Source organism: Puma concolor, chromosome B4 (genome assembly GCF_028749965.1).
Source record: "Puma concolor isolate L17-30 chromosome B4, mPumCon1.1.hap2, whole genome shotgun sequence".
Classification (NCBI taxonomy): Eukaryota; Metazoa; Chordata; class Mammalia; order Carnivora; family Felidae; genus Puma; species Puma concolor.
In genome coordinates this window covers 79,090,193-79,113,036 of record NC_141673.1, presented here as the reverse complement: position 1 = coordinate 79,113,036, position 22,844 = coordinate 79,090,193, and the positions used below count along the sequence as shown (strand labels likewise).

The 22,844-nt window shown below is 39.0% G+C and overlaps 1 protein-coding gene and 1 pseudogene across 7 annotated transcripts in view; one reads left to right on the top strand and one right to left on the bottom strand.

Moving 5' to 3' along the window:
• Positions 1 to 22,844, bottom strand: part of DENND5B (DENN domain containing 5B) — a 190,940-nt gene that overhangs the window by 34,685 nt on the left and 133,411 nt on the right. For 4 of the 7 annotated variants that reach the window (XM_086713700.1, XM_086713703.1, XM_086713702.1 and 1 more), the window contains 6 exons: positions 21,798 to 21,891; positions 20,872 to 20,982; positions 17,594 to 17,725; positions 15,793 to 15,945; positions 14,847 to 14,925; positions 4,015 to 4,096 (listed from right to left, as the gene is read on the bottom strand). In XM_086713700.1, coding sequence (XP_086569826.1) covers positions 4,015 to 4,096; positions 14,847 to 14,925; positions 15,793 to 15,945; positions 17,594 to 17,725; positions 20,872 to 20,982; positions 21,798 to 21,891 — 651 coding nt within the window. The remainder of the gene's footprint in view (positions 1 to 4,014; positions 4,097 to 14,846; positions 14,926 to 15,792; positions 15,946 to 17,593; positions 17,726 to 20,871; positions 20,983 to 21,797; positions 21,892 to 22,844) is intronic. The other 3 variants (XM_086713704.1, XM_025930138.2, XM_025930139.2) reach the window with 1 other exon arrangement.
• Positions 5,997 to 8,794, top strand: LOC147579236 (RAD51-associated protein 1 pseudogene; annotated as a pseudogene).

Here is a 22,844-nt window from a genome sequence, read left to right as displayed (position 1 = left end):
TTGACTTTTTCAAATATATGCACTTTTTATTTTTTGGACTTACTATATTGTCTGGAATCTCCAGTAAGATATTGCTCAATGACAACACTAGTTGTTTGTTATCTTTAATGTGTTCCTGAGATTAGTGTAATTTTATTTTATTTATTTATTTTTAATTTTATTTATTTATTTTTGAAATTTACCTCCAAATTAGTTAACATATAGTGCAACAATGATTTCAGGAGTAGATTCCTTAGTGCCCCTTACCCATTTAGCCCATCCCGCCTTCAGTAACCCTCAGTTTGTTCTCCATATTTATGAGTCTCTTCTGTTTTGTCCCCCTCCCTGTTTTTGTATTATTTTTGTTTCCCTTCCCTTATGTTTATCTGTTTTGTCTCTTAAAGTCCTCATATGAGTGAAGTCATATGATTTTCACCTTTCTCTGACTGACTCATTTCACTTAGCCTAATACCCTCCAGTTCCATCCACGTAGCTGCAAATGGCAAGATTTCATTCTTTTTGATTGCTGAGTAATACTCCATTGTGCATATATACTGCATCTTCTTTACACATTCATCCATACATGGACATTTGGGCTCTTTCCATACTTTGTCTATTGTTGATAGTGCTGCTATAAACATGGGGGGGTGCATGTGTCCCTTTGGAAACAGCACACCTGTATCACTTGGATAAATACCTAGTAGTGCAATTGCTGAGTTGTAGGGTAGTACTATTTTTAATTTTTTGACGAACCTCCATACTGTTTTCCAGAGTGGCTGTACCAGCGTGCATTCCCACCAACAATGCAAAAGAGATCCTCTTTCTCCACATCCTCATCAACATCTGTTGTTGCCTGAGTTGTAATGTTAGCCATTCTGATAGGTGTAAGGTGGTATCTCATTGTGGTTTTGATTTGTATTTCCCTGATGATAAGTGACATTGAGCATTTTTTCCTGTGTCAGTTGGCCATCTGGATGTCTTCTTTGAAGAAGTGTCTATTCATGTCTTTTGCCCATTTCTTCACTGGATTATTTGTACTTTGGGTATTTAGTTTGATAAGTTCTTTACAGATTTTGGATACTGACCCTTTATCTGCTATGTCGCTTGCAAATACTTATCCCATTCCGTCTCCCATTGCCTTTTAGTTTTGCTGATGGTTTCCTTTGCTGTGCAGAAGTTTTTTATTTTGATGAGGTCCCAGTAGTTCATTTTTGCTTTTGTCTCCCTTGCCTCCGGAGATATGTTGAGTAAGAAGTTGCTGCGGCCAAGATCAAAGAGGTTTTTGCCTGCTTTCTCCTTGAGGATTTTGATGGCTTTCTGTCTTACATTTCGGTCTTTCATCCATTTTGAGTTATTTTTGTGCATGGTGTAAGAAAGTGGTCCAGGTTCATTCTTCTGCATGTCGCTGTCCAGTTTTCCCAGCACCACTTGCTGAAGAGACTGTCTTTACTCCATTGGATATTCTTTCCTGCTTTGTCAAAGATTAGTTGGCCATACGTTTGTGGGTCCATTTCCGGGTTCTCTATTCTGTTCCACTGATATGAGTGTCTGTTCTTGTGCCAGTACCATACTGTCTTGATGATTACAGCTTTGTAGTATAGCTTGAAGTCCAGAATTGTGATGCCTCCTGCTTTGGTTTTCTTTTCCAAGACTGCTTTGGCTATTCAGGGTCTTTTCTGGTTCCATACAAATTTTAGGATTGTTTGTTCTAGCTCTGTGCAGAATGCTGGTGTTATTTTGAGAGGGACTGCACTGAATATGTCGATTGCTTTGGGTAGTATTGACATTTTAACAATATTTGTTCTTCCTATCCAGGAGCATGGAATCTTATTCCATTTTTTTTTGTGTCTTCTTCAAGGGCTTTCATAAGCTTTCTATAGTTTTCAGGGTATAGATTTTTCACCTCTTTGGTTAGATTTATTCCTAGGTATCTGATGGTTTTTGGTGCAATTGTAAATGGGATTGGTTCCTTGATTTCTCTTTCTGTTGTTTCATTGTTGGTGTATAGGAATGCAACCGATTTCTGTGCATTGATTTTATATCCTGCAACTTTGCTGAATTCATGAATCAATTCTAGCAGTTCTTTTGTGGAATTTTTTGGGTTTTCCATATAGAATATCATGTCATCTGCAAAGAGTGAAAGTTTGACCTCCTCCTGGCTGATTTGGATGCCTTTTCTTTATGTTGTCTGATTGCAGTGGCTAAGACTTCCAATACTATGTTGAATAACAAGTGGTAAGAATGGACATCCCTGTCTTGTTCCTGACCTTAGGGGGAAAGCTCTCAGTTTTTTCCCATTGAGGATGATATTAGTATTGGGTGGTTCATATATGGCTTTTATGAACTTGAGGTATGCTCCTTCTATCCCTACTTTCTTGAGGGTTTTTATCAAGAAAGGATGCTGTATTTTGTCAAATGCTTTCTCTGCATCTATTGAGAGGATCATATGGTTCTTGTCCTTTCTTCTATTGATGTGATGAATCACGTTAATTGTTTTGCGGATATTGAACCAGCCCTGCTTCCCAGGTATAAATCCCACTTGGTCGTGGTGAATAATTTTTTTAATGTATTGTTGGAGCCGGTTGGCTAATATCTTGTTGAGGATTTTTGCATCCATGTTCATCAGGGAAATTGGTCGACAGTTCTTTTTAGTGGGGTCTCTGGTTTTGGAATCAAAGTAATGCTAGCCTCACAGAAAGAGTCTGGAAGTTTCCTTCCATTTCTATCTTTTGCAACAGCTTCAAGAGAATAGGTATTAACTCTTCCTTAAATGTTTGGTAGAATTCCCCTAGAAAGCCATCTGGCCCTGGACTCTTGTTTTTTGGGAGATTTTTGATTACTAATTCGATTTCTTTACTGGTTATGGGCCTGTTCAAATTTTCTATTTCTTCCTGTTTCAGTTTTGGTAGTGTATGTTTCTAGGAATTTGTCCATTTCTTCCAGATTTCCCATTTTACTGGCATATAATTATTCATAATATTCTCTTATTGTTTTTATTTCTGCTGTGTTGGTTGTGATCTCTTTCATTCTTGATTTCATTTATTTGGGTCCTTTTCTTTGTCTTTTTGATCAAACTTGCTAGTGGCTTATCAATTTGGTTATTTCTTTCAAAGAACCAACTTCTGGTTTCATTGATCTGTTCTACTATTTTTTTGGTTTCTATAGCATTAATTTCTGCTCTAATCTTTATTATTTCCAGCAATCACCACCTTTCTAAGCTTCAAAACTTGAACCAAAATAGTTCAATAGCAGTTTGGCCAGTAGAATCAGGTAAAGATATAAAGGCATATGCGAAAATATTAGTTAAGCACACACACACACACACACTCTCATGTACACTCACAGAGCTTAAAGTAGGCAAATCCTTCATTTAACAAGTATTAATTGAGCACCAATCACATGTTGAACTCCATCAACATTTAGTAGTAATTCAAAAGTTTTACATGTCAGACAGATTGACCTCTCTCATGAAGGTTGTTAGAACAAACAAACTCAAATAACTGCTACGGAGAGGACACACAGGGGTGTGAAAGAGAGTGACTGGGTGGATAGCAGGTGGTCTAACAGGTGGTCTGGGCAGGCTTTTTAGACAAAGCAACATTTGAACTAATATACAAATGACAAGAAGGAGCTTAGCCTGTGCTTTCTAATGATTTCTAAGACCAGTAACTGCAACTAATAATTCTCAGATTTGCATTTGCTTCAAATTAAACCTACCTAATAGCAGTTTTTTTGCCAAGTAACCTGGCATTATGTGCAGATATTTTTGGTCTGTGACTGTGGGCAGCAGGTATTTAAGGAGGTTTTAAAAAACTGAATAAACTGGAAAATAATTTCAGTACTTTAAAACTCTTCTCAGTTGTATTTTCCCTTTGGATTTAATGTCAGGAAAAAAAACAGTGAAGTAAGCAAGATTATAAAAAATGTTTTCTTCAGAATACATAAGCAAAAAATACATATAGCCATAATTATTTGAGCAATATAAGTGAAAGCCACAAATATTTAACAGTTATCATCAAATATTAGCACATATACCTCATGTCTTGGATAAGAGAGACCCTGAGTGTTGGCAACATAACTCCTGAGTCAGATTTTCTTCTTTCTGGTCCAAGGGCAACTATATAAAAAAATACCAGCAAAGTATTAGAAAAATAATAGCAAGTACAAAAAAATATATACATGGTTCACATCATATAAATAAATACTTTCAAATTACTTTGATAAGAACACATTTCTTTAAAATGTTTATTTATTTTTGAGAGAGAGAGAGAGCGAGCATGAGTGGGGGAAGGGGCAGAGAGAGAGAGGGAGACACAGAATGGGAAACAGGCTCCAGGCTCTGAGCTGTCAGCACAGAGCCCAACGCAGGGCTCAAACTCACAGACCATGGATCATGACCTGAGCCGAAGTCGGACGCTCAACCAACTGAGCCACCCAGCCGCCCCGATAGGAACAAATTTAAAGACAACAGAAAAGCTAGAAATTTTTTCCCTGAATGTTGCTACTTTATTAATACAGAAAAACAGCTATTTCTTTCTAATTAATCTGAAGCTGCATTTGGAAATTTAAAATGAATCATAAAAGCCTACTTTAGCAAATAATAAATAAACTTTTGGTCATAAGGACCAGTCATTGGCTAAAGTTATTCATTCTAATAGCTCAGGATAATTACAAGGAAGCAATGTCTATAAATTAAGCTACTAAGTGTGTGATTCACGTCTGGGCTCATAAATTGCAATCACATAATTTCCTTATGCTGTGAAAGAGTGCTTAGTAAGGAAAATCCAGGGGCACCTGGGTAGCTCTGTTGGTTAAGTGTCTGACTTCGGCTCAGGTCATGATCTCACAGTTCAAGAGTTTAAGTCCTGCATTGGGCTTTGCACTGACAGCATGAAGACTGGGATTCTCTCTCTCCCTCTCTCTGCCCCTCTCCCACTCTCTCTCAAAATAAACAAACTTAAAACAAAATAAAATAAAAAGGAAAATCTAGGGGTGCCTGGGTGGCTCAATCAATTGAGTGTCTTGACTCTTGATTTCGGCTCCAGTCATGATCTCACAGTTCATGAACGCAGAGCCTGAGATTCTCTCTCCCTCTCTGTTCCTACCTTGCGCTCTCTCTCTAAAAATAAATAAATAAACATTTTCCTTTTTCAAAAAAAGGAAAATCTAAGAGTCTAGGCTCTCTAGTCTGATAAGTTTCTACTTCAAAGTTCAGAATCCAAACTACAGTATATCAGGCAGAGTGAGTAATCGTCATGGACAGTTAGAAGTTTAATGTCCATGAATCATTCTCTTTGGAGCTTGAATGGTTAACATTTATAAAAGAAGGAAAGATTATTCTCTTATATAGCAATAGCTAAGCAAGCAATTGTTGGCTAATGTAGCTGGAGGAGTACTCAATCTCACTTTAAATGGGATGTTGTGGAGTTTTGTGCCCTTTATTTCCATTTTACTATCTGTAAACGAAAACTAAATTGCAGCATCACACTTAGCAAATACATGGATAACATTAGAATTTAAGATGTGGGTTTTACTGTATATTAAACGTCCATTTCCCCAGTTTTTAGATCCATTCTAGTTTGTGGGGACTAGGGTACAGTGCGGAAACACATAGATATATTTGAAGCTGGCAGTGAACATTTTGTTGTATTTGGATCTGCATGTTTTGGCATCTAGTAAAAGAGGCTAGGCTGATACTTGGCAGGTATGAACGAGCACTGATGAGGCTGCCAGGATAAAGAGACAGTGGCCAGGACAACCTAAAGGCAGTTCTTTTCAGGGCCTTCCATTACCAGGTCATTTGTCATGGCAGTTTCGGGAGGGAGTTTTCAATGGGTCACTGAAAATGCTACTTTATCTGGATACCTAGGAGGTAACAGATACCCAGGAAACTGTTCCAGAGACTTGCAGGGAATGTGCTATGTTAGTCTTCCTGTCTGAGACTATCACGATTTAAGTGTGTTGTTAATGAAAGCACACCTTAGAGAACGCCTCTACGTGCTAGATGATTAGACAGCATGAAAGAAGGCCACACCAGTGGTAAGAAATAGGTTGAAAAGAGAGAGAAAAAAAAAGGTCACAAGGCAGGAGAAAGGAGCTGAAACCATAATCAGCAACTTGGCTAGAGGGAGACATGACAACAAGAAAGAATCATGCCTCTGGAAGCAGAGAAGAGGGGAGAGACTTAATAAAAAAGGAGGCTGACATTTAAAAAAGCAGCAGCATCCACAATAAGAGCATTCACAGGCCTAAGCTTTTTTCTAGGAATCCTATTTTGGAACCCTATATCCTCCACTCTTTGCTAATCAATGTTTCTTAAACATACGATGTATTTTTTCATGTCTCCATGCAATCTGTTAGTCGTTAGCTCGCCCTTTAACACTTCTGTATCCTTCTCCATGTTTATAGCCTACTTAGCGTTTTTTTTTTAAGAGAAAGAGCTCACACATAAGCAGGGGAGAGGGGTGGAGAGAGAGAGGGAGGGAGGGTGAGAGTGGGAGGGAAGGGGAGAGAGAGAGAGAGAGAGAGAGAGAGAGACAGAGAGAGAGAGAATCCCAAGCAGCACACGATTAGCACAGAACCTGACGTAGGGCTTGATCCCATGGCACTGGGATCAGGACCTGAGCTGAAATTAAGAGTTGGATGTTCAACTGACTGAGCCAGCCAGGTGTCCCCAGCCTATTTAGCATTTTAGGTTGAGAGGACTATAGTTTAACAGCTAAGAACATGGCTTTCTCAAACCCTACAGAGAACTTAACAGCTCCCTGACTTTGGGTGAGTAATTTTACCTCTCTATGGTTTGTTTTGTCATCTGCAAACAGGTCAGTAACAATATCTACCTTAGAATACTTTAGCACTTAGAATACTGCCTGGAACAAAATAAGTTCTCAATAAATAAAATAAAATTTAGCTTTAATTTTGCCTCTTTGTGAAATCTTTCCTGAATATTCTCTCTAAGGTACACTGTTAGATGTGGTCCCCTCTAACAGGACCTATAAAATTGAACATGTAACATAAAATTAGCATAATCTAACATTTCTACTACTGTTAAACTATATGCCTCGAGGCTCAGTCATATCTTTTTCTTAGGATACTCAAAGGGCCTAGCAGAGGCCCAACATACAGGCTCAACAAATACTCAAGGAGGAAGATGAGACTATTTCGGGCCAGATGGCAGAGCCTTGAATGACAAATTAGAAATCTGCAGAACTCCTAGGAAAGGGGGGAAGGATTGTGAAAAGAATTCTATACTCCCGAGGGCTTTTTATTAGTTAGTTAACCACAGTGAGAGTGTGATGGTATAAGAGAAGTAAGGGAGATGAGCTACAAGTTATTCCAAAGGCCAGCTTATGGATAAAGAGTGGCAGCCAGTGAGAACAAAGAGGAGAAACGTGCAGTGGCAGCAAACACAGAACTTAACGACTTGATGGAGAAAGTGAACAAGATTCATCCACTGCTGCCAACAAGAACTTGAAAACTGCAGATTTTCAGTTTTGGAGGGGGCCACGGTGTGTGAGGCATAAGAATCTGGTCAAGGTCAATTACTCATGGTTTCAGCACTCTGACAGCGATGATGACTTTATTTCTGCAACTACACCTTTAAATGAGAAACCCAGAACACCACCAAAGGAGTTAAAACTAGAAACAAGGAAACCTAAACTGAAGAATCTCCAGAAAGGAGATATCCCACTGCAAGAGAAAACCCCTAAAAATAGGATGGCTTTAGGTGACAAGCTATACCAGCAAGACTTAGAAGTTGCACTAGCTTTATCAGTGAAGGAACTTCCAACAGTCACCATTGATGCAGAAGAGGCTGGAGATAAAAGCATTGAAAAATGTGACAGTAGTGAAACCAAAACAATGAGTAAGGACCCTCATATCTCCAATTGCAATGTAGCCAGTGATTATTTAGATTTGGATAAGATTACTGAGGAAGATGGTTTTCCTGGTGTGCAAGGGAAAAGAGAAGCCACATCAAAGACTGTGGTACAACAGAGGAAGATTCTTCTGGAAGGCAGTGATGGCGACAGTGCTAATCACTCTGAACCACACTTTGCAACTGGTAAAGAGTCTGAGGATGACTCTGATTTTAGTGAGAGTGAAGACAATGATGAATACTTCACCATGAGAAAAAATAAGGTGAAAGAAATTAAAAAGAAAGAAGTGAAGGTCAAATCCCCAGTTGAAAAGAAGAAGAAACCTAAATCCAAATGTAATACTCTGGAAGCGACTTCAGGAGGCTGCTCAAGTCGCTGTGAAATCAGAACCTCAGCCTTCACCAAAAAAGGTTCCTGTTTCTTCAGAGGCCACTAGGAAACCACTACAAATAAGCAGTCCTTCAGGTGAAAACAAAAAACCTAAGTGGGTTCCACCAGCGGTATCTGGAAGCAGCAGCAGCAGGAGCCCACTGGAGAGTCTCCGCCTTGGTTTGTCCAGATTAAACTTTGCATCCAAATGCTGCTAGTAGCTGAGTGTGGTAGTAAACCCGTTTGATTAAGAGAATCACAGTTTTACAAGTGTGTTTATATTTGATTTGTGTTTATATTTAAGGAGGGTATCAAAATATAAAGGAATCCTTTAATGTCCTATAAATCGCCTCTACTCATTCTGTGATGTTCTCTGAAGCTATTCAAGACTTCAATAAAAGGTTTATCAGAATTATCTTGCAATATCATTTCCTTCTGAAGAACATATGCTACTTTTCCTGTGTATAATAAGTCATTGTCATTAAGTGGTTGTCAGTTTGACATGGAGGAAGTCCATGTTGCATGCTGTTCTTTCCTAGAAACATGATGTTCCTTTCTAGCTTTGTCTAATTTACACACCTTAACTGTAACTGTTCAGAGTTTATCTGGCAAAAGGAAACATTCCCACGTTTTCCAGGAGACATTTCTGATATTTTACCGAAGCCACACTGTCAGTTTTATTGCAAAGATGTTTCTTATTTTAGCCAAATACTTATAGTAAGAATTCAGAATTCTTTTACACATTAAAATGGTTGCTATAATGACATATGTCTCCTACTCAGAAGTAGATGTTTACTGTAGAGCAAATAGAATTTCATGACATTTTATGAAGTTCTTGTCAAAGCCTTTAATAAAAGTGAAAAAGAAAAAAAAAAGTGAAGACTTAAGAATCAAAAATATTAAGTATGAATATAAAATGATTTAATGTATATTATTTCATCAAATTATTACTTTCCTTTGGATTTGTTAATCTTAATTTTGCAAATGAAGAAACTGAGGCTCAAAGAGGTCAAGAAACCTGCTCAACTGTATGCATTCATCAAAAGGGGCAGAATACTCTGATGTCACATCCACTGGGTTTTCTGTTACAGTACAGATGACTTTCTAGCTGCTAAGCTTGATTGAGAGAAGAGTGCTGATGCCATTAAATAATACAGAGAGAAGGGAGAAAGCCAAATAGAGACAGGAGGGAAAGGTGCTGAGATAATTAGTTTGTTTTAAGATGTCCTGAGTTTGAGATCTCACTGGGCCATCAAAGATGGATGTGTAGGAACTAGGGCTGGAGAAAGAGATTTGTGAATAATCTTGCTAATCAGATAGAGGATGACATGGGAAGTCAGCAACAGTAGCTGTTATGTTTTGAATTATGCCCCCAAGAAGATGTAGAAGTCCTAACTCCTAGGACCTGTGAATTTGACCTTATTTGGAAATAGGGTCTTTGTAGCTGATCAATTTGAGGTTATTAGGATGTGCCCTAAACCAATGTGAACAGTGTCCTTATCAAAGGGAAATTTGGATAAAGAGATAGACACAAGTAGACAAAAGATGATGTAAAGACACATGGAATATACCATTTAAAGGCCAAGAGATTTCTGAGATGACCAGAAGCTAGAAGAGGGGCATGGGATCGATTTCCCTTCATAACGCAGGGACCACCACAGCTAACACGTTGATTTGGGACTGTTTGTTCTGGACTCCAGAACTGTGAGACTGTTAGCCAGTTTGTGGTACTTTATTGCGGCAGCCCCAGGAAGCCAATACAATAATTTATTAGTGGCTTTAGAGCAAAGAGTTAAGAAGCTTGTGCAAAGAAAACAGACAGGAGTTAATGAGCGAAGCCACACATTTTACCTAGAGATCTAAACTCTAAGAAGGTTTCTGTGAAGTCTACTCCAGAAGAGAAATTTATATACTATTTAAATGTATACATCTATTACTATTTCTTAATTCGCCACATTCAAATATAATAGGCCACTTTCTCCTTCAATATAAACGCTGTGGATTTAACATTCAGCCATAGGAATTTCTTTCGTATATCTGCCTGAATCAAAGCTGCTACATAGGCAGCAAGTTTGTAGAGGGCAGAGACTGTATATATTATTTCTACAGAACCATCTACAGTCTACAGGCAAATAAGTAGTTAATAGAGAACTTAAAAACAATTTTTTTTAATGTTTATTTATTTTTGAGAGAGGGAGAGACAGAGTGTGAGCAGAGGAGGGGTAGAAAGAGAGGGAAACACAGAATCTGAAGCAGGCTCCAGGCTCCCAGCTGTCAGCACAGAGCCCACTGCGGGGCTTGAACTCACAGACTGCAGGATCATGACCTGAGCTGAAGTTGGATGCTTAACTGACTGAGCCACCCAGGTGTCCTAAAAACTTTTTTTTTTTTTTTAAGTGAGCTCTACGCCCAACTTGGGGCTTGAACTCATGACCCTGAGATCAAGAGCGACACACTCTATTGACTGAGCCAGCCAGGTGCCCCTAATAGAGAACTTTTGATGAAGATAAGATGATTGAAGAGTGACTCAAAATTCTTGGGCTAAACCCAGAATGACCATTTAAAAGCAGTATTTTCACCCTCTTCTGCATCCGACTCTACTACTTGCCAACTGATTAAAAAAATCCACTGAAAGTTCAGTGGAATCTTGTCTAAGGATGCAAAGTTTAAGAATACCATCTATGTCTAAGCTGGCCAACATTAAAAAAAATTTTTTTTTTTTAATTTGAGAGAGAGAGAGAGGAGGAGCACAAGCACAGGAGAGGAGAGGGGGTGGGGGGTTAAGAGAGAGAGAGAAGGTGGGGGGAGGGAGGGAGGGAGGGAGGGAGGGAGGGAGAGAGAGAGAGAGAGAATATCTCAAGCAGGCTCCACACGCAGTGCAGAGCCCAATGCAGGGCTTGATCCCATGACTGCGGGATCATGATATGAGCCGAAATGAAGAGTTGGACACTCAACTGACTGGGCCACCCAAGCACCCCTAAGCTGGCCAACATTTTTTTTTTTTAATTTTAATTGGCCAATATTTTTAAAGGTAGAAACTTTTGAGTAATATGTCAAGAACAGTCTTTCTAGGATCGATTGCATCCTAAGATCCCTTCTCTGAAATAGGACCTCAAACTACTAGGTGCAGTGACTTGGCACTGCAGAATTTAACTAAGTCAAAATTAAGACAGTCTGAAAGACGTGAAAGAAACTTAAATGCACATTACTAAGTGAAAGAAGCCAATCTGAAAAGGCTACATACTACATGACACTTAACTACATGGCATTCTGGAAAAGGCAAAACTATGGAGAAAATAAAAAGGCTAGTGGTTGCCAGCAGTTAGGTAAGGAAACAGAGGAATAAATAAATAAGTGGAGTACAGAAAATATTAGGATAAATAAAGCGACACTACATGATCCTATAATGGTGGATCCATGTCACTCTACATTTGTTTAAACCCATAATATGTACAAAACCAAGAGTGAACCTAAACTATGGACTTAGGGTAATGATCTGTCAATGTAGGTTCATCAACTATAAGAAATGTACCACTATGTTAGGGGATGCTGATAATGGGGGAGGCTGTGCATATGTGGGGGTGGAGAGTATATGGGAAATCTTGTATTGCGTGCTCAATATTGCCATGAACCTAAAACTGCTATAAAAAATAAAGTCTATTTTTAAAAAATTAAGACAATCTACCCTGCTGTGGTCTTCTTGCTAAGACAGACTTTCCATTCTTCTGCAACCCTTAAAATGTCTCTGACTCCTGTTCAGTGTTGCTTCTGAAGGAACAATAATGATCTATCATCTAGTCTCATCCTGGATCAATGCTAGTAACAGTGGTGTTCAAACCTACTGTTTGAACTCTAAGTACACAGAGGATCACTCCTTAATATGAAAATGTAGCCTGTTTATTGCCATTAATTAGGATGCTTCACAGTTGGTAAACAAAAAGTAATTTTGGGGGAAAAAAAACTCACCCAGATTTAAAAGCAAGTCAATAAACTGCTAATTTCTGTATAATTAGAACACACTGCTTCTCAATAAAGAAGTATTTTATTTTTTAACTAATGTTTTTATATATATTTCACACTGCCATATTTTAAAATTCTAACATCATGGGCTGAATCATCAGAAGTGTTACAGTAATATTTATAATAAAATCTACCCCTCCTAACAGATAATAAGTTTGATTTCAAAAGCTACATGGCTTACATTAGTCCTACTTAGGACCAGTAAAAATATTTAGATTTTGTTCATTCTCTTATGACTAGCCCTTTATCAACATTTGACACTGCAGCAAAAATAGTGACTACATGAGGCTTGGACACGTTTGATACTTTTTAGCCTTGACTTGAGAGTTTTGCTGGCCCCACTACTGACTAACAAAAGGCCACTGCAAACAGCTGAGTCTCTGGTCTCCACCTCAACCACCCATCATTTGAGCAGCCAAAGCCATGAAGCTGCTGGTGTTGTCAGGCAGCTGCTCGCTTTAACAGCTGGACATTCTCACATGCCTCATCTGGCAAACCAGTCAAATGCTTCCATCTCTCTGCTCAGTTCTCCAACATTTCATCCTATAAAGGGTTTATTTCTTCGTAGGAATTTATTTTTTCTAAGTAGAGTAAGCTACCTTGGTTATGGTTTTATGGTCCGAACAGCTAAATTTTCTAGGAACACAGGTAAATGTTAGAGATCGTTTCAGGGCATATATGCATTTTTACTTTTTATTATTTTTATTTTAATTAAAAAAAATTTTTTTTTTTACATTTATTCATTTTTGAGAGACAGACAGAGCACAAGCGGGGGAAGGGCATAGAGAGAGGGAGACAGAATTCGAAGCAGGCTGCAGGCTCCGAGCTGTTAGCACAGAGCCCGATGCGGGGCTCAAACTCGCAAACTACAAGATCGTGACCTGAGCTGAAGTCGGACTCTTAACTCACTGAGCCACCCAGGTGCTCCCTTTTTATTTTTTTTAGTATTTATTTTTGAGAGACAGAGACAGAGTATGAGAGGGGGAGGGGCAGAGAGAGAGGGAGACACAGAATCAGAAGCAGGCCCCAGGCTCTGAGCTGTCAGCACGGTGCCCAACACAGGGCTTGAACCCACTAACTGTGAGATCGTGACCAGAGCTGAAGTTGGACGCTCAACTGACTTAAGCCACCCAACCGCCCTGCATTTTTACTTTTTCAAGAGAGAAAAGGGCAAAGGAGATGGACACTAGAGAACGCTTTTAAACTTGATCTCAATTTTTACAAATACAGTTACATCTTGGGACATCAGAACCTTGGCATTCTATTTAGTGGAGCTCCAGGATAACATATAGTATCAATTCATATTCCTAGCTGTCTGATTAAACACATTTAAAAACTAGGTTTCTGGGGTGCCTGGGTGGCTCAGTCAGTTAAGCATCCAACTTCGGCTCAGATCATGGTCTCATGGTTAATGAGTTCGAGCCCCACACTGGGCTCTGTGCTGACAGCTCAAAGTCTGGTACCTGCTTTGGGTTCTGTGTCTCCCTCTCTCTCTGTCCTTCCCCCGTTGTGCGTGTACGCACGTGCTCTCTTTCCCTCTCTCTCCCAAAAATAAATAACATTAAAAAAACAAAACAAAAAACCCCCTAGGTTTCCAACAATAAACACATTTAGGGTAGTACTACAATGAAGGGAATGGAAGGGTATGCTTCAATTATATTTGCAATGCCTTCTTAAGCTGCTGGTTGGCTTATTTTTTCAAATCTTTTTTTTTTAACATTTCTGAATGTGCAAAATAATCTGTAACTTTATTTTTTATTTAAAAATTTTTATGCTTATTTTTGAGAGAGAGAGAGAGAGAGAAAGAGCATGAGCAGGGGAGAGGCAAAGGGACAGGGGGACAGAGATCTGAAGCAGGCTCTGTGCTAATAGCCGAGAGCCCCACGCAGGGCTTGAACCCATGAACTGCAAGATCATGACCTGAACTGAAGTCAGATGCTTAACTGACTGAGCCACCCAGGCATCCTGGGGAATCTATAATTTTAGAAAAGGTTCCCAAATAGCTGATTTAATATAAAACATTTTATCTCTACTAGATTTCCACCATTACTTCTACTTTTTGTGAAATAGATGGTTATTTTACATAAAGAAAAATACGTATCTACGAACCCTATATAACTCTAACTAGCTAAAGTATAACAACACTTCTAACAAGTGATGTCTTGCTGTAAACTGAAGAAGAAATATGACTCCTGAAGACTTTTGAGGCATATATACATATACATGTTTTTTCTCTGAAAGATTATTAATGATGGGTGTATAAAACTTTAAGGAAAAAAACCCAGGATACACTACAGCCTAACAGTGGTGAGAGTAAGGTATACTTGTATGATCCTTTACAATTCATTAGGGGTTTTCACATGTTATCTCATTTAATCAACATTATAGTCTTATATAGCATAACATTATTTTCCCTGTCTTGTGGATGAAGATCAGAAAGGTCAAGTGACTATTGCTCCTTCTGCCTTACCCCACTACTGGCAAGATGGGTAAGTTTCAGCCTGAGAGAGAGAGAGGAGGTATAGACAAAGCCGTATCCTACTGATTCTTCCCATGGTCCAATGCCACCAGTTCCGCAGAAACAAACCAATGAACTCTCACCTGGTGATTCTGCAAGATGCTCTTGTTTCTCTTCTCTGTCCTGAAACTGAATTAAATGTGACCACAAAGCTGACTTCCCCTGAAATTACAAGGCACAAAAAATTTTTCATCTTATAAGAACTAATTAATCAAAAAATAATTTCTTATCAAAACCATTCACGTTGAAATGGCCATTTTGATGTTTGGAGATCCAAGCTCATCCATTCTCAGCTGTGTAATATTCTGAGCAATTCACTCCTTGTGAAAGGAGGGTCATCCTTTGCCTCACTGAGAAGATTAGCAATAGCCTGGGGAAGGGCAGCTAAAGAGACCGCCAGAAGTACGCATGGACTTCTGAACTTCAGCTCAGTTGTTATTTAATTGTATGTTTAGGACTGTCTACACTGGCCACACTAGTAACCACAGAATTAAAAGGCTCTAGCAGCACAGAGTGTATTTGTGTATATCCATATGCAAAATATGTTTGTGTGTATGGAATGCCAACTATGGAAGAAAAAAAGCCAGAGGAGAAAGAGAAAAGGGGAGGAAGAAAGAACATGTTCACAACAGAAAACAATCAGAACAGGAGATAAGAGGGACAAAAACAAAGAAACCATTTGATTTTTTGCACCCTGAATAACTAGATACCTTAAAATGGTAAAGAAGGTTAATTCTGGCTAACAGATTTTTTTCCTGCACAGTGACGAAAGCAGACATTCAACAGGGGATATGGCCTCTGCAGTAAATGTGCTGTTTTACCCTTTTCTGTTTACCAGGAAAAGAGCCCCAAACCACCTCTTAATCATGGGTTTTATTTTCTTTTTCTGGAATTAAAAAGCCTATGGTGCATTTCCCGTTATCCTGTGACAAAGAAACATACCCTTTAATGTTTATCTTTTTCTCTTTGTGACATTTCTTGACAGGGTTCCTAACGAGCCACATCACCAGGACCTCCTGAGACTATTACCTGCTTAATCTGCAAGCCGTGGCTCCATATCCTTTCCAGCAGGTCACAGAGACTGGCGATCAAGGTGTTCTCCTCCAAGCCTGTTATGTTTGCTTCTCCATGGCCCAGTTCCACTGCTTCATGTCCCATCTTCTCCACCAACATGCGTTTTGTCTGAGAACATCACATGTGGTCACAAGTGTTATCCCAGTAGTGAAGTAAAAAAGCCAACAAGTCAACTACTAGATCAGAGACCTGGGTTCCTTTCATTACACCTTTTTAAAATTTTATTTATTTATTTATTAAAAAGAAATTTTTTTTTTAACGTTTATTTATTTTTGAGACAGAGAGAGACGGAGCATGAACGGGGAAGGGTCAGAGAGAGGGAGACACAGAATCCGAAACAGGCTCCAGGCTCCGAGCTGTCAGCACAGAGCCCAATGCGGGGCTCGAACTCACGGACTGCGAGATTGTGACCTGAGCCAAAGTCGGCCGCTCAACCAACTGAGCCACCCAGGCACCCCTACACCTTTTTTTTTAAAGATTATTATTATTATTTTTTTAGTAAGCTCTACACACCATGTGGGGCTTGAATCCACAACCCCGAGATCAAGAGTGGCACACTCCACCTACTGAGCCAGTCCCCCATCCCTTCATTATACTTCTAATTGTAGATTTTTCATCACTTTGGGAAAAGTATCTTAATTTCTGTGGTCAAATAACTGCAGTAATATCACATATAGTTTTATTATTTTGTCAGACAAATACGGGGTCACTAGTGGGAGAATATGATACTATATGAAAGTATCCTCAAGTAAACATTTATGATGGACAGTTTTCAGAATACTAGCTTGAATAACTTTGGGGAATCACACCAGACCCAGGAAATGGGAAGAATGTGAAACCCATCCTGCCACTGCAACTAAGCCTCCACTGCCCCTGCATGTTGGCAGACTGAAGGTACCTACAGTTAGCTTTGACTACACTTAGGCAAAAACGACAACACAAACAGCTCTAAATTTTTTCAGAACTCCCTAATCTGTGAGTGAACCAGGTCTCTTTTTCCTTCCTCTTTTCCTCTTTTATCTTGTCTCTGCTCATGAGTATGCACCAGAAAATAAAAAGGAAATAGAAATTAGTTTCAAGTAAGCAACTTACAGCAGTCTTAGCTGCACTTATCAAATGTAAAGTGAGAGAGAATCTAGTTCTTTAAGGTCGAGACCATCTCTCTGATTCAACACTGTATGCTGATACTGAAACCAGTGTATATACTGAATACACAGAAGGTACTCCAGAAGTGACTGTCAAATAAAAGAATGGAATTACTGGCTAAAATGATGTCCTGAATTTTGTCAGTTTGTATTATCACCTTTGATGAACACAGCTATCTGAGAAGAAGACTAGTGTGTTAATATATACAAACCTAACCTATAGCTAAGGTCTTCTTCCTCATGGGTATACATACATGATGGGCATGGACAAGGTTCTACACAAAAACCGTGTTGCCTTTTGCATAAGATGACCACATTCCTGATACAACTTCTGACTGGCTTACTATCCTGTTCATGTTGGAGAAAAAGACAGCAATGGCTGAAGAGGTGAGAGAAATTGTGCAGGGCTCTCTATGTCACTGATTCTATGGGCAACAGAGAACCCGTGAAAATTCATGACCTCAGTAAAGAGTACGTGAGGTTTATACCCCAGGAAAAGTTTTCTTCGAGGAAAGCTGCAGGCCCAGATGGGAGCTGATTCAGCTCATCTTAGCCTCACAAATGGAATTAACATGATAGCACACTGTCTTCCATCAGTGAGTAATACGTACCTTCATTCTACATTCTTTTAATAAGCCTTCTACAAATTTGCAGTTGGTCTGTGCAATCACTGCAGGAGAAAGGTCTGACAATTTGGGTTGCCTCAGGTTTTTTCCTAAACTTCGCGCCTCTTGCATATATTTCTAAAAATTAAAGAGTATTTTTAAATACGTAAACATCAGATACTCTCCTTTCTTAACATTACACAAATAAGTGCAGAAACAACAAGATGCAAAGAAGGCCATAAGTGTATTCATGCAATAGCAATTCAAGTTTTAGCGCCACCTAAAGGCAGAGGGCATTCGTACTCTCCTCACTTCCCAATTGTTAACCCCTGTGAAAATGAGGGTGACAGAAACCCCATCAGGTTAAAACACATTCAAAATACGATGGAATCTAATCTCATCTAGTTTACTCTTTTTACTGGGAATACCCTAGGTTGTGATTAGTCAGGAGCATGATGGGGATGAAAAAAATTGGGGTTTCTGGATTACTAATCCAAGGTTCTACAAGAAACCAGTGATTCTCAGATCACTGGTTTCCTCCTCTCCCCACAGATCGAGACTGAACACACTCCTACCCTCTTGGGCAGTGCTCTCCAACCCAACCCTTTGCTTTTAATCAAGTCACAACAGGGAAATCAGGAGCTCTAAAACCTGGTTGCAACTAATTTTATAACCTCAGGCATATTTGCTTACTTGTAAAATGGGCATAAAACATGCCCCCATACCTCACAAGAAAGACCATGAACTCACTCTGAACTTGTTTGCTACATTCCCCCCTTCCTTGCCTTGTTCCACAATCAAGAGAAAGTGGAAACATATTACTTTCAGAGAAAGTGATGGCTCAGAGAGTACCACAGAAATCCAGTCCACTGCTCTTGAGCTTTAGTTAGTGAATGTCCAGGAGAAAAAAAATCACTATGGGTGATTACCACAGGACGCTGGTTGTCCCTCTTCTTTCTGTGCCACCTGCAAAAGCTCATCTACATACTTTACGTTTGCATCAGGACCATGGGGCAGAATCTCCGCAAAGTCCAAGTGTCTTAGGACCATTTTTAGAGAATAACTACTCTAAGTGATATAGTAAAACTAGCAGTTTGTTGAGGGGAGAGAGAGATTATAAGCCAGCACATCCTCCCACAGGCACATATGTGAAATCTATCTTTACTATCTTAAGGGAAGAATTTGATATTGTAAGGGAAGATGTGTAAGATCCTTTGCATTCTTTAAACAAAAGGGAGTTTGTACATTTAAAATATTTCCCTTTGGAAGACAAATAATCTGCTAAATCTTGTACAAATTTCTAAAAAATCCCACTGATTAGGGATTTGGCTGATCAGTGTACCTGCTACTGCATAAACAGAAAATGTTTCCTTTCTAGTGCAATCATTTTAAGGAAAGATTTTTAAAAAATGAATGCTACAAATACTTAGTTTCCATTATATTTGTGTCTATATTTTTGGCTTCAAATCTTTTTTAGAGGGTCAAAGAAAGAGGGAAAATTGAAAATGAGAGACAACTATCACCACCAGGGAAGCTAAGGGTAATAAGGTCTATCAAAACATCCTGAAGGTTAGTTTTCAAATAAATAAACGCAGGAAATGAAAAGCTTCAGCAAAAGCCACCTGAGATACAAGGCAGAGATCCTATATGAGAATTATAACACGTGCATTTCCTAACATTTCAGGTGGTATAGATATTATCTGGATTATTACAAATCAGAGATAAAAGGCTGGTAAAAACAAATGTTAACTGGCAAATGTTAAAGGGGTTGTTTCTCCCCTGTGTCTGTTCTTCCACCTTTAGCACTTGTGCAAATGCAGAGAGAACTACTGTGACTCAGTCCTCCAGAAGAGGGAAGATTCAGTCTTAGCTTAGGAAGAAACACTGGCTAGAAGGAGTGAGGAACACTGTCAGGCTAGAGACTAGAAACAGGTCTTGGCATTTCTGTTTTTTCAAAAATATATGAACAATTAGGTTATTAAGTAAATAACTGGATTAAGAATAAAGCCCTGTTAAAGTGTACGTTCTATTTTATAAATGAAAACAAGCTAGAATGGGGTTATCCTTTGACTGGTCATATTTACCAAGTACACAGCACATATGGGGCAATATGATTATCAGCCAACAGCGAATGCCATAGGGCCCAGTCTTCTCCTGAGCATCTCTGGTGAAGCCATGGAATGAGCAACATTCCTCGGACATGCACACAGAGGATAGAGGGGGTGGCAGGAGGCCCTTCCTCACAAGAAGTGAGGCTGCCTATGTACATTGCAAGAAATAGAGCACTTGCCTTTATAGTAAACAAGTGATGATAAAAATGTAATTTTCTTTGGGGCAGTTGGAGGAAAAGGTGTACTTTAAGGTGAAAAATGGAGAAGAAAGAGAAATCTTTCACAAGGAATGTCTTTATAAGAAGTTCATTTTACTACTAAAAGGAAGTGACCCCAGATTTCTTCTGAGATTTCTACTATGCTCTTCTTCATTTCTGTCAAAGACAAAAATAACAAACCAGGAGTCCTAAGTTCCTCTTGTCCTCAGGTGAGGAGCTGTTGAGTGCAACCTGGTAAACAGGGTTAATGGGAAGAGGACCAGTTTGGCTATCAGCAGTCCTGGGCTACAGGCCCAGCTCTGCCTTGTGTGTCCATTTAACTTTGGGCAAGTCTCTTGGACTTCATGTAATGTTGGACAAGGTGACCTCAAGGGTTCCTCTTAGAACTAAAATTCTATACTGATGATCTGCTTTTCTTACCACATAAAATACAAACCAGGAAGAGAGGAAACACGTTTCAAACTAAAACAATAAAAAACCAAACCAAAACAACAACAACAAAACCCTCAAAAAACAGATCAGGAAGTTCATTAAAATACTGTGGAGTAAAACCCAGCCAGAAAAGAAAAACTGTTCAAAAATGAATTATTTCTGCATTTCTGCAAAATACTTAAAGGGAGTTTGAACATTTAATATATTTCTCATTTGAAAGAACACAAGTGCTACGTCTGGTCCCTCCACAACTCCCCCCTTACCTTCAAAATACCACTAATAAGGAATCTGAATAATTAGTTTTACCTGCCAAGAGTTCAGAATTACTTGCATTAGCACACACCACCAAGAAAAGGTATCAAACATAACAGGAAGTGGAGAGCAAAATTGAGGGGCTGAATATTCACGTCACAAGGTGATGTGAGGCTCTACAGCTATATGCACACACACATGTGGATAATTCAAGGACACCAAAGACAAGATTCAGGAACATCTGCAAAGCACTTTCAGGCAGAGAACATACCAGGCAGCACTCAGAGAAGGATTTTTTAGGAAGTCGTGCAGGAGGAGGTAGACCCTGATCCCACTCCCAGAATGCCATGGAGTTCTGACAGACCAAAAGTTCCCCGGAAGGCTAAGAGGATGGAGAAGTGCCAATGACAGAAAAGCGAAAAAAAAAAAAAAAAAAAAAAAAAAGACAGGGAGAAAAAGACCAGCAAAATGTGCATGCATATGATATAAAGTCACAGCAAAAGGGAGGGGAAAGAAGAAAATATGATAGCACAAAGAAAAGCACTAGACAGATTATGTTTCAATTTTTAAGAAAATGTTTAAAATCATAAATGTATGAACATTTCAACCAAAAAGCAATAGATATTTGGAATGATGTTTTCTACTTTATTTTACACATCTGAGTTTAGAAAATAGTTAACAGATCTTCCGATTGCATTTTTCTTTGATTACAATAACCAAAACTTACTTATAATTATTCCAATGTATAACTATGCTTGTATTTTTTAGTACAAATAAAGCATAAAGATCTTAATTCAAAAATAATTTCTAAACACTTTAAAAAATGGTGTCCACAATCCAAGGATAAAGCACAAGCAAATCATCTTTATTCTAAGTTTAAATTATGCTTGAAACTTAAAATATGTTTCTTGTATACTTTTTCCCCCCACAGGAGACATACTGACCAAAAATGTATCCTAAACTTAGCCTTTACTTGATGTGGTACACAGGGAGACTTGTTTAGGGCCGTATTTTAGGTGTATTAAAATTACAAAAAGGTGTTCTTTTAAAGTCAGTACAAAAGGATTACTATTTTAAAATAAAACAAAACCATTCTGTAAAGAAATAGGAAGAACTTGCACCATGACAACTGCTGAGCTGAGTAAGCCTAGTTCATGGCTCTTGTATGGAGGCGTCCTGGGAAGGCGGCCCACATACCTCCCTCAGGTCGTTGTCCAATCCAATGTGCTCGGAATGTTGGCGAAGGCGGTCTTTCCTGCGCTGCGCCGTGGCGCTCCGACTCACCCAGCGACTGGAAAAATAGCCGTACCCAAGAAGGTGCAGGTTAAAACAAACAACAAGAAAGCGATCACTTATCTCCAAAATAGAAAAAATGTACTGTTTAAAAGACTAACAATACTTATTTTTCAACCAATTCTTTATGTAATGTCTTTATTGTAATGTAAATACCACACAATACACCTATTTAAAGCATACAATTCCAGCGGTTTTTATTATATTCAGAGACATGTAACCATCACTAAAATCAGTACTTTTTAAAAACTGAGGTTAAAAAAATACATAGTATCACCTCATAATGATCCTCTCCTTTCCACTTTACTGTTCAACAGAGCCCCAAACCCTGGATGAATACTATCGTGTAATTTCTCATATCTATGTAGATTAGTGGTTGATTTGTCATGCCCTTTATCACCTCTCTCCCATTCCCCTCAAAAACTGTTCCAAACCTTTCGCTTTATCCTCAAGGGCCTCCCCTCAATTGCCTGCCTTCTGCTTAAACAATGTATACACAGACATTTCATCTTTCTTCTAATCCCAAAGTATAAAATATACTGGCCATAGCTCAAAACTATTACTGCCACCTGTAAGAAACTCCTTGACTAATTCTCTCTTGCTTTCTTCAACCTGCCGCATTAACTATCTCTTTCTTTTATTTTTTTAAGTTTATTCATTTTGAGAGGGAGAGAGAGTGTACAAATGGGGGAGGGACACACACACAGAGAGAGAGAGAGAGAGAGAGAGAGAGAGAGAGAGAGAGAGAGAGAGAATCCCAAGCAGGCTCTGCATGGTCAGGTCAGTGTGGGGCCCGATGTGGGGCTTGAAGTCACCAACCATGAGATCATAACCTGAGCTGAAGTTGGACGCTTAAGCAACTGAGCCACCCAGGTGACCCTAGTCATCTTTTTCTGAATCTCCAATTTTTCTTTCTCAACTGAATAATTTCCCTTCAGCTTACAAGCATGC